Below are 17,123 nucleotides of genomic sequence, written 5' to 3' on the forward strand. Positions count from 1 at the left end.
TGTGTGTGTGTGTGTGTGTGTGTGTGTGTGTGTGTGTGTGTGTGTGTGTGTGTGTGTGTGTGTGTGTGTGTGTGTAGAGGCATTGTGAGCTCGCCCCCAGCGCCCAGGTGCTCCAGCACTTCTTCTCCATCCTGTCGTACCAGTTCTCCCTTCTACCCTCCCTCATGCCCCTCTTCGCTGCCAAACTAGGTGAGGCATGTTGTCCGGGGGTAGGGGGATCATTGTTTTTCTCACCCCCAGGTAAAATGACTCATGTCTCCTCCTCCATTCTTCTTCCTCTCTTCTTTCCAGCATCTTCTGGTTTCTTCAGGCTGGCTCTGGAGCACAAAGCTGTCCTCTGTGCAGGAAACAGGTAACAGGAGAACCTGAGAACACACACACACACACACACACAGACCACTATCACCCCCCCTGACAGATAATTGCTAATGGCTCTGTTATAGTGTGGACTTGTTATTGAGTAGACTCAGTAAAAGTGCCCAGGAAAGTGAGAGGTGACACACAGAAGCTTCTTTCACATCATTTTGTTTCAGTCTGGCCATGAAAGCTCTTCTCTCATCAGTGGATCTGTCTTGTCTGTTTTGTGTGCAGACGAAGAGGAAGCTCACAGGCCAGGCTGGCTATGTGGTTGTGCTTGAGGTTCACTAACTGTAACTCTCCCCTATGAGCTGTAATGAAACTGAGTCCAAAGTGCATTTGGATATTTTTTAACTCAATTGAAATGCTAAGTCAGAACATTTACTGCACACAGGAGTAGGTTTGATACCATTATTATATACAGTGGGGAGAACAAGTATTTGATACACTGCCAATTTTGCAGGTTTTCCTACTTACAAAGCATGTAGAGGTCTGTAATTTTCATCATAGGTACACTTCAACTGTGAGGGACTGAATCTAAAACAAAAATCCAGAAAATCACATTGTATGATTTTTAAGCAAATATTTTGCATTTTATTGCATGACAAGTATTTGATCACCTACCAACTAGTAAGAATTCCAGCTCTCACAGACCTGTTCTTTAAGAATCCCTCCTGTTCTCCACTCATAAAATTGTAGATCTGCACAAGGCTAGGATGGGCTACAGGACAATAGGCAAGCAGCTTGGTGAGAAGGCAACAACTGTTGGCGCAATTATTAGAAAATGGAAGAAGTTCAAGATGACGTCAATCACCCCCAGTTTGGGGCTCCATGCAAGATCTCACCTCGTGGGGCATAAATGATCATGAGGAAGGTGAGGGATCAGCCCAGAACTACACGCAGGACCTGGTCAATGACCTGAAGAGAGCTGGGACCACAGTCTCAAAGAAAACCATTAGTAACACATTACGCCGTCATGGATTAAAATCCTGCAGGGCACGCAAGGTCTCCCTGCTCAAGCCAGCGCATGTTCAGGCCCGTCTGAAGTTTGCCAATGACCATCTGGATGATCCAGAGGAGGAATGGGAGAAGGTCATGTGGTCTGATGAGACAAAAATAGAGCCTTTTGGTCTAAACTCCACTCGCCGTGTTTGGAGGAAGAAGAAGGATGAGTACAACCCCAAGAACACCACACCAACTGTGAAGCATGGAGGTGGAAACATTCTTTGGGGATGCTTTTCTGAAAAGGGGACAGGTCGACAGCACCGTATTGAGGAGAGGATGGATGGGGCCATGTATCGCGAGATCTTGGCCAACAACCTCCTTCCCTCAGTAAGAGCATTGAAGATGGGTCGTGGCTGAGTCTTCCAACATGACAATGACCCGAAACACACAGCCAGGGCAACTAAGGAGTGGCTCCGTAAGAAGCATCTCAAGGTCCTGGAGTGGCCTAGCCAGTCTCCATACCTGAACCCAATAGAAAATCTTTGGAGGGAGCTGAAAGTCCGTATTGCTCAGCGACAGCCCCGCAACCTGAAGGATCTGGAGAAGGTCTGTATGGAGGAGTGGGCCAAAATCCCTGCTGCAGTGTGTGCAAACCTGGTCAAGAACTACAGGAAACGTATGATCTCTGTAATTGCAAACAAAGGTTTCTGTACCAAATATTAAGTTCTGCTTTTCTGATGTATCAAATACTTATGTCATGCAATAAAATGTGAATTAATTACTTAAAAATCATACAATGTGATTTTCTGGATTGTTGGTTTAGATTCTGTCTCTCACAGCTGAAATGTACCTATGATAAAAATTACAGACCTCTACATGCTTCGAAAGTAGGAAAACCTCCAAAATCGGCAGTGTATCAAATACTTGTTCTCCCCACTGTATAGTGTATAAAAGACAACATCTATATTTCTTAGTTGTCCCTCCCTCTCTTTGTTTTCACACTCACTCTTTCTCAACTCACGGTAGAAACCCAGCTCTGAATGCAGCCTGCTGTGGTTTTCTGCAGAGGCTCAGTGTGTCTCTTCTGTCCCAACCAGACCCTGCAGCCAGCATCCTCCCACAAGGTACTGACACAACACATTAGCCAAGAAAAACACAGTAGCATTAAGGTTTCACGTCACAGTAAAGCTCTTTGATAGCACTTAAAGTCTGTGGAGAAGGCCTTTGGACTTTATTATGCCGGGTAACGTGTGGTGTGGATGTTCTGTTTGTGACTGTGATGCAATTCAATAATGAACAGGTCTACTGAGAGCTGGTGTCAGTGTTCTCTCTCTCTCTCTGTGTGTGTGTGTGTGTTCCCCAGACTGTGAGGAAATAGAGGCTGTGTTGAGGTCCAGCCTGCCCTCTCTGTGTTGTCGTGTGTGTGAGTGGCCCTCTCTGCTGTGTGAGTCCCCAGGGCCCCAATGTGACCCTGCCGGCCCCAGGGCCACTCAGTACTGTCTGCTCACATTGCTGCACCTGGCCCTGCAGCATGGAGACAGGTACTTGGGGACATGTAGACACTGGCATAGTTGTTATTAAGGTTATTAACAACACGGCATTGCTTTGAAAGATGTCTGTTTACTGCGGCCAGTGATTTACATAGCAAGGGAGGGTTATGTATGTGTGTCTATACACTGAGTGTACAAAACATTAGGAACACTTGCTCATTCCATGACATAGATTGACCAGGTGAATCCAGGTGAAGCTATCATCCCTTATTGATGTCACTTGTTAAATCCACTTCTATCAGTGTAGATGAAGGGGAGGAGACAGGTTACAGAAGGATTTGTAAGCCTTGACATATGGATTGTGTATGTGAGTCATTCAGAGGTTCAAAGGGCGAGACAAAAGATTTAAGTGCCTTTGCACAGGGTATGGTAGTAGGTGCCAGGCGCCCTGATTTGAACGTGTCAAGAACTGTAACGCTGCTGGGTTTTTCATGGTCAACAGTTTCCCGAGTTTGTCAAGGATGGTCCAGTACCAAAAGGACATCCAGCCAATTTGACACAACTGTGGGAAGCATTGGAGTCAACATGGGCCAGCATCCCCGTAGAACGCTTTCAACCCCTTGTAGAGTCCATGCCACGACTAATTGAGGCTGTTCTGAAAAAAGGGTGCAACCCAATAATAGGATGGTGTTCATAATGTTTTGTACTATACAATACACTTCCTGTACCTATCACTGCACCACCAATCGTTGTGTGTGTGCACGTGCACCATAAAACCTTGTGTGTGTGTGTGTGTACCAGGCTGCTCCCTGACTCCACGGTGTTCTCCTGTGTGGTGACTCTGCTGTGCTCGGTGCAGGAGCAGGGAGACTCGGCCCTGCCTCCCTGTGTGCTCAGGTCTGCCCTCTACCTGCTGTCTGTCACACAGGACAAGAGCCCTGACCTGGACTGGGTAAGTCAACTCATTTCAATAGGATGATAATAGTGGGCTGCTGGCGCTCTAACAACATGTAATAAATTGCAGAAGGGTTGTTCATTCCATGGAGTATTTAACTGAAGTTGTGAAGTTGTAGTCAATGAAATAGAATCCCACTTTGGTGCAAAAGGCTCCAACTAACACTCTTCATTCTTGGAACTCGGTTATGGAGTTACATCAACTATATATGCCTTTCTTTTTTGAAAGCTGGTTATTAATGATAAGTCGCTTTGGATAAAAGCGTCTACTAAATGGCATATATTATTATTATATATTATACCGAAAGAGAGAGAGTTTTCCCTTTTATGTCCACAACAGTGCTAACACACCTCTAGTCCTCAACCCTTTGACGCGTATGATCACGTATTTGTGATGGTTGATGAGTGCTCCCTGCAGCGTACGATCTCAAATATGTGATTGGAACAATAGCAACAGAACGTATGACGCAACAAACGCACCTTAACGGCATTGTTGTCTGAACAGCGTCTAAATATTTTATGGTGCTGATGGAAAATAAACGTCTTCAACTTTATTCCTCAATTTGGCCTTTTTATTGTAAAAGATGAATGCGAACTTCATCATCCAATCATCACACGGAACACATCCACAGCCAAACTCATTCCATAAGCCAGTCTAAATGACAGGTTGTGCTGCTGTACCACATCTCTGGTGAGCACAAGAGACTAATGTAATGTTGTTTAGAAAATAAATGCGTGTCAACTAAGCTGACAGCAGCTAAATTCTTTATGATGGCAGCCATGTTTTTTATGTTTGACTTGGGCAAAAACTCCCTAATCCCAGAATGCCATTCACTATAAGACACAAAGTCAAAGATGGCTGCGCTCATTGCCTGAAAAATATGAACTTAGTTTAGCCACTTTTCAGCATATTACAAATCGTCAAGGTACTTGTCACAGTATATACAAGAACCGGAGCACATGACTTGACAAGCCGTTTACTGTTTTTGACAAATCACAAAGTAAATAAAATGTTTTCACCTCACAGATCATCACACCAAATACAAGCCTACTGCCTAGCCTGACTGTAAAGCGTGGGATGAAACCATTTTAGCAGTTTGTGGGGGGGGGTCAAATGGGGGTTTTCAAGTCCATGGGATGAAACCATTTTAGGGCAAATTTGTGGGGGGCTGGGTCGAGAAGCATTTCAATTTAATGGGGGAAACAGCTTTTCAAGTCCAACATGGGAATGTAGAAATGGGGGAAACTGATGTAGGGAAGGAAATAACAGGTGATTGGGATATGATGCAGGAAAGGTATGATACTATGTGTAATGGACCCAGCGCCCTGGAGCACCAGGGGGAAGAGCGGGAGCAGCGTGAGGTACAGGGTGAGTCAAACATTTAATGAGTAACATTCAGTCTGGCCCTGGTGACCCGGCTGAGGCTCTTCTCTGGACATCAGTGGATCTGTTCAGCTAGGCGTGGTAGCCCAACGAGCCAGCTAGGGCGTGGTAGCCCAACGAGCCAGCTAGGTCGTGGTAGCCCAACGAGCCAGCTAGGGCAGCCAGCTAGGGCGTGGTAGCCCAACGAGCTGGCTTAGGCACCCCCGGTTCCATCGGCAGTGTCCCCCAGACTCAATGTCACCACCAACTGAAACGACAGCACGCCCCGATGCTTTGTTTGATGGCTTCCGTATTCTGTAAGGACCGACGCTAGAGTCGAGAAGCAGGTACGGGGAGTCAAACATTTAATGAGGAACAGACCAGGTACAAGACAGAAACAGCGTCAGCACACGGGTAATAAAACAACATAGGAACATTAATGTGGAAGCGGGGAACCGAACTGGGGGACAGACACATATAGGGAAGGAAATAACAGGTGATTGAGTCCAAATGATTGCTGATGCGCGTGATGAGGGAAACAGTTGTGCGTAATGATGGTGGCAGAAGTGTGTAATGCTGGGGATCCCGGCGCCCTCGAGCTCCAGGGGGGAAGTTTATACCAAATAAAAATAAAACCCCTGGAAAAGGGGGTCTGAGCTGGCAACCCTGAGGTACCAAAGTTACAATCTGATGCCGCATTCCAAACGACTGGGAACTGGAAAATCTCAGACTTCAGTGTGTTCAAGACAACTGAAAACTCAGGAAAAAAACAGTCATCCAACTCGGAATTCCAACTTGGAAACTCGGGCCTCTGTCTAGAGCCCCGACCCGACCTGAATATCATTGACGTGATTTTACAGTTGTCTTGAAAGCACCATAATTAATTTGAGTGAACTATCCCTTGTTATAACATCTTTGGTCTGACAGACGCTTACGTGACAATCAGAATGCATTGTATGATGTCAACAAACATGGTGCCACACATAGCTGGCAAATAGCTTAGCATCAGCTCATCATAATCAGTACTTCGTTCAAAAAAGTATTTTACACACGTGTGTCCAGTACAATCTATGCAATAATCAGAATGCATGATTTGTCACCAGTACTTGAAAACGTGAATAAAACAGTAACTACATTATGATCCATACATACATATGGTGTGCTACAGCAGAAACAACAATAAGATATACAGAAAATAAGCCACTTACTTTGATAGGAACGCACACATGTCCAAAGTCCAATTTGTAAGGAAAGCAACCATGAAGGCAATGCGGGCGCCAGCCAGAAAATGTGCTGGGGGGAAACGTTTGTGTTCTGAGTAGAGATGCGCAATGTCTTCATACATGATCTGGGGAAACACTGGGGAAGTGCTTGGGCTCTCGTTGAAGAGAGAAGTTTGTCCGCTCAGTAAAGCCTCAAACATAAATTGTCCGCAGCCGTGAAATGGGCTAGTTATTGTGCAAATTAACGAGGAGGCGGAACACACCTCAATTCAAACTGTTAGAAAATCAAACTTGTTAGAAAATAATTTGAAATTGACAAGTTGAAACATAGCCTATAGATAATTAGCAGGCAGCGTGTCTTGGTTTGAGGGCAGCGCGGGTAACTCTCCTGTTGCATAACAATCACATGGAATAGTGCGAGCATTCTGACATCACGCGCATGAAAAACTCAGGCAGGGGCGACTGTTAGAGACATTTGGAACTCACAAGGGAATTAAGGACATGGGTCTGCATGTCTCCATTATTCCTCAACACTTTATTGGTAAATGAAGTGGTTGATGAATGTACAAAGCCATAACTCCTCTGTTTCTTGTTAGTCAAGTCACAACAAATGACCTTAAGCATCAGAGTTGTGCACCTGTAAGACTTTCTTCTCCTTTAGTCCTCTGCCCCCCCCTTCTCTTGTCCAGGCTCCTCTAAATTGCATCAGCAAGGCTCTGTCCTCCAGCCCCAGTTTTGCCTCCCTCTACACCCACCACCCTCCACTCCTACACTTCCTCTTCCGCTACCCAGAGCTGGCCGAGCACTTTGGGCCCCGGGTCCTGGAGCTGTGGTTATCCCACCGTGCTCAGGCCACACCGCAGTCAGACACAAACAGTAAGAAGACAGAGGGCCCGTCAGAGCAGAACCAGGATCCAGACAACACAGCCCTGCTGACTCTGCTGGAGAAGAGCCCCACTGTCATACTGAACTTGCTGGTGAGGGAGGGAGACCCCATGTACTGTCCAGAGACCTGGCACAAGCCTGTTTCTTTGCCAACCCCAGCTCTCTGCATGAACCCCTGCCTCTCTGTGTCTGTAGGGCATGGTGTGTACCAGGGAGGCTCCCCTGGCAGAACGTGCTGTAGAGGTGCTGGGGAGTTTCCTGCAGGGCCGGCGGGGCTGTAAGGCCGGCCTGTGTACCCTACTCAGACCCACTCTGCTACAGGTGCTCCAGAGACTGGGCCTGGAGAGCAGCCAGGGGACAGGAGGTGAGGAGAAAAATGAGTGTATACCATTATTTAGATATATAGTCTATCTATATAATTAGCCATATATCCACATGTTACAAATACAGTTGGGAAAGATAACTGTATACTGAACAAAAATATAAATGCAACATGCAACCATTTTTTACGATTTTACTGAGTTACAATTCATATAGAGAAATCAGTCAATTGAAATAAATGCATTAGGCCCTAATCTATGTATTTCACATGATTGGGCAGGGGTGCAGCCATGGGTGGGCCTGGGAGGGCATAGGCCCACCCACTAGGGAGCCAGAACCAGCCAATCAGACTGTCTCCACAAAAGGACTTTATTACAGACAGAAATACTCCTCAGTTTCATCAGCTGTCCGTGTGGCTGATCCCAGACAATCCCGCAAGTGGAGAAGCCGGGTGTGGAGGTCCTGGGCTGGCGTCATCACATGTGGTCTGCGGTTGTGAAGCCAGTTGGACGTACTGCCAAATTCTTTAAAAGAATGTAGAGAAGGGAACATTCAATTGTCTGGCAAGAGCTCTGGTGGAGATTCCTGCAGTCAGCATGCCAATTTCACGCTCCCTCAGAACTTGAGACATCTGTAGCATTGTGTTGTGTGACAAACAACACATTTAAAAGTGACCTTTTACTGTCCACAGCACAAGGTGCACCTGTGTAATGATCATGCTGTTTAATCAGCGTCTTGATATGCCACAACTCTCAGGTGGATGGATTATTTTGGAAAAGGAAAAATGCTTACTAACACGGATGTGAACACATTTCAGGAAAATACGCTTTTTCTGTGTATGGACCATTTCTGGGATTTAATGTATTTTCACTTTACATGTTGCAGTTGATATTTTTGTTCAGTGTAGTTGCAGGGAGAACAAAGCTGCTTCACTCTGTGGCGTGACATCAAGTGCAATAGAAGAAAATGTGCTTTGACATTCCTCTCCTATAGGAGCAGGCAGTAATTGAGAGGCTAACTAGAGCAGCTTCACAAACAGCAAGAGCACGTCACATCAGTGTCTCAACATCCCAGACAGCTTTTATCAAGGCTGGGTTACACTGCATACATACACTCTCCTGCCACCCATTCCGGCCGATGGATACCCATTGAGGTTATGTAGGTTAATTGCTGTAGCGCAAAGGCACACCACAACTATATGTCCGCTCTGAAGGGGTTGAACTAACTAGTTACCATCAACTCGTTACCATCAGCTCTCCCACTAGAATACGCTGCACAATATAATTTTCACTAATAAACTCAGCAAAAAAAGAAACGTCCTCTCTCTCAACTGCGTTTATTTTCAGCGAACTTAACATGTGTAAATATTTGTATGAACATAACAAGATTCAACAACTGAGACATAAACTGAACAAGTTCCACAGACATGTGACTAGCAGAAATGGAATAATGTGTCCCTGAAAAAGGGGGGGGGGGGGTCAAAATCAAAAGGAACAGTCAGTATCTGGTGTTGCCACCAGTTGCATTAAGTACTGCAGTGCATCTCTTCCTCATGGACTGCACCAGATTTGCCAGTTCTTGCTGTGAGATGTTACCCCACTCTTCCACCAATACACCTGCAAGTTCCAGGACATTTCTGGGGGGGGGGGAATGGCTCTAGACCTCACCCTCAGATCCAACAGGTCCCAGACGTGCTCAATGGGATTGAGATCCGGGCTCTTCGCTGGCCACGGCAGAACACTGACATTCCTGTCTTGCAGGAAATCACTCACAGAACGAGCAGTATGGCTGGTGGCATTGTCATGCTGGAGGGTCATGTCAGGATGAGCCTGCAGGAAGGGTACCAGATGAGGGAGGAGGATGTCTTCCCTGTAACGCACAGCGTTGAGATTGCCTGCAATGACGACAAGCTCAGTCCGATGATGTTGTGACACACCGCGCCAGACCATGACGGACCCTCCACCTCCAAATCAATCCCGCTCCAGAGTACAGGCCTCGGTGTAACGCTCATTCCTTCGACGATACATGAGAATCTCACCCCTGGTGAGACAAAACCGCGATTCTTAGGGTGAAGAGCACTTTTTGCCAATCCTGACTGGTCCAGCAACGGTGGGTTTGTGTCCATAAGCGACGTTGTTGCCGGTGATGTCTGGTGAGGACCTGCCTTACAACAGGCCTACAAGCTCTCAGCCAATTGCTGACAGTCTGAGCACTGATGGAGGGATTGTGCATTCCTGGTGTAACTCGGGCAGTTGTTGTTGCCATCCTGTACCTGTCCCGCAGGTTTGATGTTCGGATGTACCGATCCTGTGCAGGTGTTGTTTCACGTGGTCTGCCACTACGAGGACTATCCTGTCCTGTCTCCCTGTAGCGCTGTCATAGGCTCCTCACAGTACAGACATTGCAATTTATTGCCCTGGCCACATCTGCAGTCCTCATGCCTCCTTGCAGCATGCCTAAGGCGTGTTCACGCAGATGAGCAGGGACCCTGGGCATCTTTCTTGACTATCTAATGTAAATCAAATGCAGCCAAGGGAGTATGGAAATGAGTGTTTTGGCCTCTTTCTTGCTCTTTCATCTCTTTCTCTCGTTAATTATTTCTCCCCCTTATCCTTTCCCAATCTCTTTAGCCGTGGGCTCTCTCCCTCTGGTCCTGAGGTTGCTGTGCCTGATGCAGACCAGTGGCCCCGCTGAGAATGAGATGGACGGCATCCACTTCAAACTGCTCTACCACGGTGAGGTCACAGCGTCAAAAGGAGTCAGCCATGCATAATTCACTCAGATCTATAGCTTTGGTCTGACGTCATAACTTGTCCACTATTTCTCGCTGTACTCACGCTGTACTCACGCTGTACTCACATTCAATATCAGTTCAATCGATATTTAAATGCCTTAGGGTTTTTGCTCGCATCAACAAAGCATATGCCATAAGTATAAGCTGAATTTGTAGATGAAAGTAGTATTTAAGTATCAATAACATGTCGACTTTCTTCTGACTATAGATGTTCTGATCTTGTATTCTGTCTGATGTCTTATTTTGTCTCCTGTCTTACTATGGGCAAGTTCCAGTGAGTAACCTGACAGGGAAGCTGCAAGCCTCCAACACGGAGTGTCTGCTGCCAGCCTTCAGCTACCTGTACTGCTGTCTGCGCCTGTCACCCCCTCACTGCACTGACAGAGGTGACAAAACTCAGTCTGCCACCCTGTCCTTCTCATTAAGTGCAGCACAGCGAGCAGCCTTCATACACGCTGCCACCTGCCTCTCTCTCTCTCACACACACAGTCCCCCAGAGACACAGATTGCGTTGTGCCGTCTGGCCTGTAAGAGAGGCACATACTTGTACAGAACCAGTCGGTGCCATTCACAAGGGCACACAACACACCCACACATTAAATTGGTAGTATGTTTTATATATTGGATAATATCTTGAGTGTGATCTTTTAGTTTTTTCCCTCCCAGCTGTGTCCATGCTGCTGTGTAACGCCGGGCTGATGGACCAACTGCAGGCTACGCTGGACCTCTCCTCTTCCCTCTCTCCTCCGTCTGACCTGCTGTGCTGCTCTCGTCTGCTCCTGTCCTCTCTCGTCACCCTGCAGCACACTCATTCAGCTCAGGTTGTTCTGTCACGCTAACCCTTATGCTAACGCTAACCCTTATGTACACCCTTATGAAGACCTTTACACAGGCTACACAATGTAGTACAGAACACACTCGAATGAGGACAGGAGCAGGGGACTTACCAGGGGGGAGACACTGTCCTCTACAGCTGACAGTGGAATACACACATTGAATACAGCACTCAGAGCAGAATGTATCAGAGACCTTGATGTTAGACGATACATTTTGTCTTGTACTGTATGTCAGTGTGTTGTTGAATAGAGAGCGTCATTGACATAGAGATCCTGTTAAATTACATTCCTAGTTCTATGGATGTTGCCTTATCATGTCTTGTCATTTTCTTCCCTTTCTGAATCCCAAGGTCCATAGAAGCATCAGGTTGAACCTGGGCAGCACGGTGCAGGCCCTGGTCTTTGGGAAGAGGAAGACAGGCAGCCTCTTACTGGGTAACAACGCTCTACCACACTAAGCAGAGCAAAGCAGCATTGTTACACAGGCTTTAATTCTGTTCTGTTTTCCAACTCCTCAGTTGGGATAGAAATGTCCCGCTGGTTGTGTATCTCTGTCTCCCTGTTGTATGAGTGGGCTGTCAGGGTGATCTACGGTCTCTCTCCTCCTCTACCTCCTCCTCCCTCTGTTTTCTCTCTCCCACTGACCTGTAACCCTGTCTCTCCCTTCCTCTCTCTTACCACCCACACTCTTTCTCTCTGGTCATCTTCTCTTCCTCCCCGTCTCCTGCCAATCCTCTTTCAACCTCTCCCCTCTCTGCCCACGTTCTCCCTCTCCTCACTCCGAATCCCACACCTTCTCCCTCCACATCCTCTCGTTCCTCTGTCTTCCCTCATTCTGCTTCTCCTCCCTCGCCTTCCACCCCACAGCTAGTTCCCTGAGGCTGCTGCAGGCTGTTCTAGATGTTGACCTGGAGTCTCCAGTGCTGTGTGTGAGTGTTGGCCCCGGGGCAGGACAGAGGCCCCTGGGGGATACAGACAGCTCTCTGCACCCGCTGGGATCCTACGGGGCCCACTGCCTCATCACCACACTCTACGGCCTCCTGCTGCAGGTTAGACACACCATACACACACACACACACACACACACACACACACACACACACACACACACACACACACACACACACACACACACACACACACACACACACACACACACACACACACACACACACACACACACACACACACACACACACACACACACACACACACACACACACACTCACACTCACTCACTCACACTACAGAGCTGTTAACACCCCAGAGTTCTTCCCCATACTGTTTTTCTTCCTACATTTTCCGTTGATTCATTGTTTTCATTGTTGTTCGACACGGCTGATGTGGTAAAGCACTCAAATGTGTCCTTCCTTTCTACGCTCTGTTTCTCTTTCTCTACAGCCTTTTCTAGTCTGTATAGTACACTGGTGTTAATGGCAGGGTTATGGGGATAAACACACTTCATAAATACTGCGTGTCATTACTGTCATCACTTAATGACTGGGTCAGAGCTCACAGTAGCTCTACACGAAGCATCTTAAACTCCTCTCTTTCCCACTGTCTCTATAGCATAGTTTAGTCTATGCTGTGTATGTATAGTGAAGAATGCACTTAATGTGTCCCTCTTCCTATATAACCAATTTGGTGTTGAATAACACCACCCTGTATCAGTCAGGGCAGTAGTTCCATATCAGTGGCTGTTCTGTAGAGTGTAGCTTCTCCTCGGTCCACTGTGCTGTGGTGCGCTAAGCCGATGATGTGAGTCTGCACTGGCTTCCAGGATTAGACTGGAACTCTCTGTGGACCTCCTCCTCTATAGCCATCTGCCCTACGTCACTGTTTTGGCCCACTAATCACTAGTCACTGCCTCAGTAGGGGCGGCTATGGAGTGGGAGGGGTAATGCATTATTAAATAATCCCTCACTCTCTCTTTCTATCTGGTTCTCTCTTTTCTCCATCCCTGTTTGGCTTAATATCTTCTCTACCCCTCTTCTATTCATCCCTCCAGCTGGCTAAATGTCTTTCTGTCCTCCGCCTCTTCCAGAAGCAGGAGCTGTTGCTCAGTGTGTCAGTGAACTGCCTGGGGTCTCTGCTGCGGTTTCTGCAAAGGAGAAGTCCATCTACAGGTACCAGACTCAGACCAATCAAATCAACAGATGTAGACTAACAGTGAAATGTTTCCTTACGGGTCCTTTTCCAACAATGCAGACTTAAAGATAACAATAGAAATAGTGACACACGGAATAAATACACAATGAATAATGAATAACAATAATGAGTAAAAATAACAACACGGGTATCTTTTGGTTGGTATCTTTTGGTTGGTTTTGGTTCACTATAGCAACAGCCTTCAGGAACAACAAAAAACACAATATTTACATCTTACAGTTATATATATATATATATATATATATATATATATATATATATATATATATCACACACATCACACACACAGTGGTGCAAAAAAGTATTTAGTCAGCTACCAATTGTGCAAGTTCTCCCACTTAAAAAGATGAGAGAGGCCTGTAATTTTCATCATACGTACACTTTAACTATGACAGACAAAATGCAGAAAATCACATTGTAGGATTTTTAATTAATTTATTTGCAAATTATGGTGGAAAATAAGTATTTGCTCAATAACAAAAGTTTCTCAATACTTTGTTATATACCCTTTGTTGGCAATGACAGAGGTCAAACGTTTTCTGTAAGTATTCACAAGGTTTTCACACACTGTTGCTGGTATTTTGGCCCATTCCTCCATGCAGATCTCCTCTAGAGCAGTGATGTTTTGGGGCTGTTGCTGGGCAACACGGACCTTCAACTCCCTCCAAAGATTTTCTATGGGGTTGAGATCTGGAGACTGGCAAGGCCACTCCAGGACCTTGAAATGCTTCTTATGATGCCACTCCTTCGTTGCCCGGGCGGTGTGTTTGGGATCATTGTCATGCTGAAAGACCTAGCCACGTTTCATCTTCAATGCCCTTGCTGATGGAAGGAGGTTTTCACTCAAAATCTCATGATACATGGCCCCAGTCATTCTTTCCTTTACACGGATCAGTCGTCCGTGTAAACAGCCCGAAAGCATGATGTTTCCACCCCCATGCTTCACAGTAGGTATGGTGTTCTTTGGATGCAACTCTTTGTCCTACAAACTCGCCGAATTGAGTTTTTACCAAAAAGTTATATTTTGGTTTCATCTGACCATATGACATTCTCCCAATCTTCTTCTGAATCATACAAATGCTCTCTAGCAAACTTCAGACGGGCCTGGACATGTACTGGTTTAAGCAGGGGGACACTGCACTGTCTAGCACTGCAGGATTTGAGTCCCTGGTGGCATTGTGTGTTACTGATGGTAGGCTTTGTTACTTTGGTCCCAGCTCTCTGCAGGTCATTCACTAGGTCCCCCTGTGTAGTTCTGGGATTTTTGCTCACTGTTCGTGTGATCATTTTGACCCCACGGGGTGAGATCTTGCGTGGAGCCCCAGATCGAGGGAGATTATCAGTGGTCTTGTATGTCTTCCATTTCCTAATAATTGCTCCCACAGTTGATTTCTTCAAACCAAGCTGCTTACCTATTGCGGATTCAGTCTTCCCAGCCTGGTGCAGGTCTACAATTTTGTTTCTGGTGTCCTTTGACAGCTCTTTGGTCTTGGCCATAGTGGAGTTTGGAGTGTGACTGTTTGAGGTTGTGGACAGGTGTCTTTTATACTGATAACAAGTTCAAACGGGTGCCATTAATACAGGTAACGAGTGGAGGACAGAGAAGCCTCTTAAAGAAGAAGTTACAGGTCTGTGAGAGCCAGAAATCTTGCTTGTTTGTAGGTGACCAAATACTTATTTTCCACCATAATTTGCAAATAAATTCATAAAATCCTACAATGTGATTTCCTGGATTTTCTTCCCTCATTTTGTCTGTCATAGTTGAAGTGTACCTATGATGAAAATTACAGGACTCTCATCTTTTTAAGTGGGAGAACATGCACAATTGGTGGCTGACTAAATACTTTTTTGCCCCACTGTGTATATATACAGGGAGTACCAGTACCGAGTCGATGTGCAGGGCTACGACGTAATTGAGGTAGCTATGTACATATAGGTAACGGTTGAAGGGACGAGGGAACAGGATAGATAATAGACAGTAGCAGCAGCGTATGTGGTGTGTATGTGTGGGGCATCAGAATGCCTGTGTGTGTGAGCATATGTAGTGTGTGTGTGTTGGGTTGTAAGTGTGTGTGAGATGTAGTTTTTTTTTTTAAAGGTCAATGCAGTTATACCCGGGTATCCATTTGATTAGCTATTTATCAGCCTTGTTTAGCGGCCTTGTGGCTTGGGGTTAAAGGATGTGAAATGATACCACTTGCCAAGCGGTAGCAGATGGAACAGAGAGAACAGTCTATGGCTTGGGTTGCTGGAGTCTTCCTCTGACTCCGCCTAGTATAGAGATCCTGGATGGCAGGGAGCTTGGCCCCAGTGATGTACTGTGCCATACTCACCACCCTCTGTAGCGCCTTGCGGTTGGGTGCCTTGCAGTTGCCGTACCAAGCGGTGATGCAGCCAGTCAAGATGCTTTCAAAGGTGTAGCTGTTGAACTTTTTGAGGATTTCAGGGCCTATGCCAAATCTTTTCAGCCTCCTGAGGGGAAGAAGTGATGTTGTGTGCTCTTCACAACTGTGTGGGTGTGTGTTTACCATGTTAATTCCTTAGTGATGGACACTGAAGAACTTGAAGCTCTCAACCAGCTACACTACAGCCCCATTGATGTGGATGGGGGCGTGCTCGCCCCTCCATTTCCTGTAGTCCACGATCAGCTCCTTTGTGTCGCTGACTTTGAGTGAAAGGTTGTTGCCCTGGCACCACACAGCCAGGTCTCTGACCTCCTCCCTATAGGCTTTCTCATAGTTGTCGGTGATCAGTTCTATCAGCGTGGGCGGATGTGTTGAAGCCTACCCTCACCGCCTGGGGGCGGCCTGTCAGGAAGTCCGGGATCCAGTTGCAGAGGGAGGTGTTCAGTCCCAGGGTCCTGAGCTTGGTGATTATCTGTTTATTTGGACGATGGTGTTGATTGCAGAGCTGTAGTCATTGAACATTATTCTTATATAGGTATTAATTTAGTCCTGGTGGGTGAGGGCAGTGTAGAGTGCAATAGAGATCGCATCATCTGTGGGTTCAGAGTGTCTGGGATGATGGTGTTGATGTGATATATTTCATGGCTATATATCTTAGTGCTACGGGGCGATAGTTATTTAGGCAGGTTACCTTGGCGTTCTTGGGGACCAGGACTATGGTGGTCTGCTTCAAACAAGTTGGTATTACAGACCAAATAACCTGTTTAAAGGCCTTACATCGGCTACGGAGAACAAGATCCCACAGTCATCCGGAACAGCTGGCGCTGTCATGCATGGTTCAGTGTTGCTTGCCTCAAAGCGAGCATAGAAGACATTTAGGTTGTCTGGTAGGCTCGTGTCGTGGGCACCTCGCGGCTGGGTTTCCCTTTGTAATCCATGAAAGTTTGCATGCCTTGCCACATCCGATGAGTATCAGAGACGGCGTAGGATTCAATCTTAGTCCTTTATTGACGCTTTGCCTGTTTGATGACTTGTTGGCGATCGTAGCGTGATTTCTTATAAGTGTTCAGATTAGTGACCCACTCCTTAAAAAGCAGCAGCTCTTGCCTTTAGCACAGTGCGGGTGTTGCCTGTAATTCATGGCTTCTGGTTGGGTTATGTACGGTATGTATGGTCACTGTTGGGACAACGTCGTCGATGCACTTATTGATGCACTTATTAATGAAGCCAGTGACTGAAGTGGTAAACTCCTGAATGTTATCGGATGAATCCCGGGACCTATTCCAGTCTGTGCTAGCGCAACAGTCCTGTAGCTTAGCATACGCATCATCGGATCACTTCCGTATTGAGTCCGTCACTGGTACTTCCTGTTTGAGTTTTT

General features: G+C 46.4%; 1 protein-coding gene across 6 annotated transcripts in view; it reads left to right on the forward strand.

The window, feature by feature from the left end:
* LOC124015669 (meiosis inhibitor protein 1-like) overlaps positions 1 to 17,123 on the forward strand; it is a 34,145-nt gene that overhangs the window by 10,789 nt on the left and 6,233 nt on the right. For 4 of the 6 annotated variants that reach the window (XR_006835204.1, XR_006835205.1, XM_046331052.1 and 1 more), the window contains exons 16-28: positions 78 to 189; positions 292 to 352; positions 2,329 to 2,426; positions 2,666 to 2,843; positions 3,594 to 3,744; positions 7,022 to 7,309; positions 7,413 to 7,581; positions 10,169 to 10,273; positions 10,602 to 10,718; positions 10,999 to 11,153; positions 11,519 to 11,603; positions 12,036 to 12,217; positions 13,213 to 13,294. Coding sequence is in view for 4 of the 6 variants with exons in the window: in XM_046331052.1 (XP_046187008.1) it covers positions 78 to 189; positions 292 to 352; positions 2,329 to 2,426; positions 2,666 to 2,843; positions 3,594 to 3,744; positions 7,022 to 7,309; positions 7,413 to 7,581; positions 10,169 to 10,273; positions 10,602 to 10,718; positions 10,999 to 11,153; positions 11,519 to 11,603; positions 12,036 to 12,217; positions 13,213 to 13,294 (1,783 nt within the window). In the remaining 2 variants the exon portion in view is untranslated. The remainder of the gene's footprint in view (positions 1 to 77; positions 190 to 291; positions 353 to 2,328; positions 2,427 to 2,665; positions 2,844 to 3,593; positions 3,745 to 7,021; positions 7,310 to 7,412; positions 7,582 to 10,168; positions 10,274 to 10,601; positions 10,719 to 10,998; positions 11,154 to 11,518; positions 11,604 to 12,035; positions 12,218 to 13,212; positions 13,295 to 17,123) is intronic. The other 2 variants (XM_046331053.1, XM_046331055.1) reach the window with 1 other exon arrangement.

Source organism: Oncorhynchus gorbuscha, linkage group LG26, assembly GCF_021184085.1.
Source record: "Oncorhynchus gorbuscha isolate QuinsamMale2020 ecotype Even-year linkage group LG26, OgorEven_v1.0, whole genome shotgun sequence".
Classification (NCBI taxonomy): domain Eukaryota; kingdom Metazoa; phylum Chordata; class Actinopteri; order Salmoniformes; family Salmonidae; genus Oncorhynchus; species Oncorhynchus gorbuscha.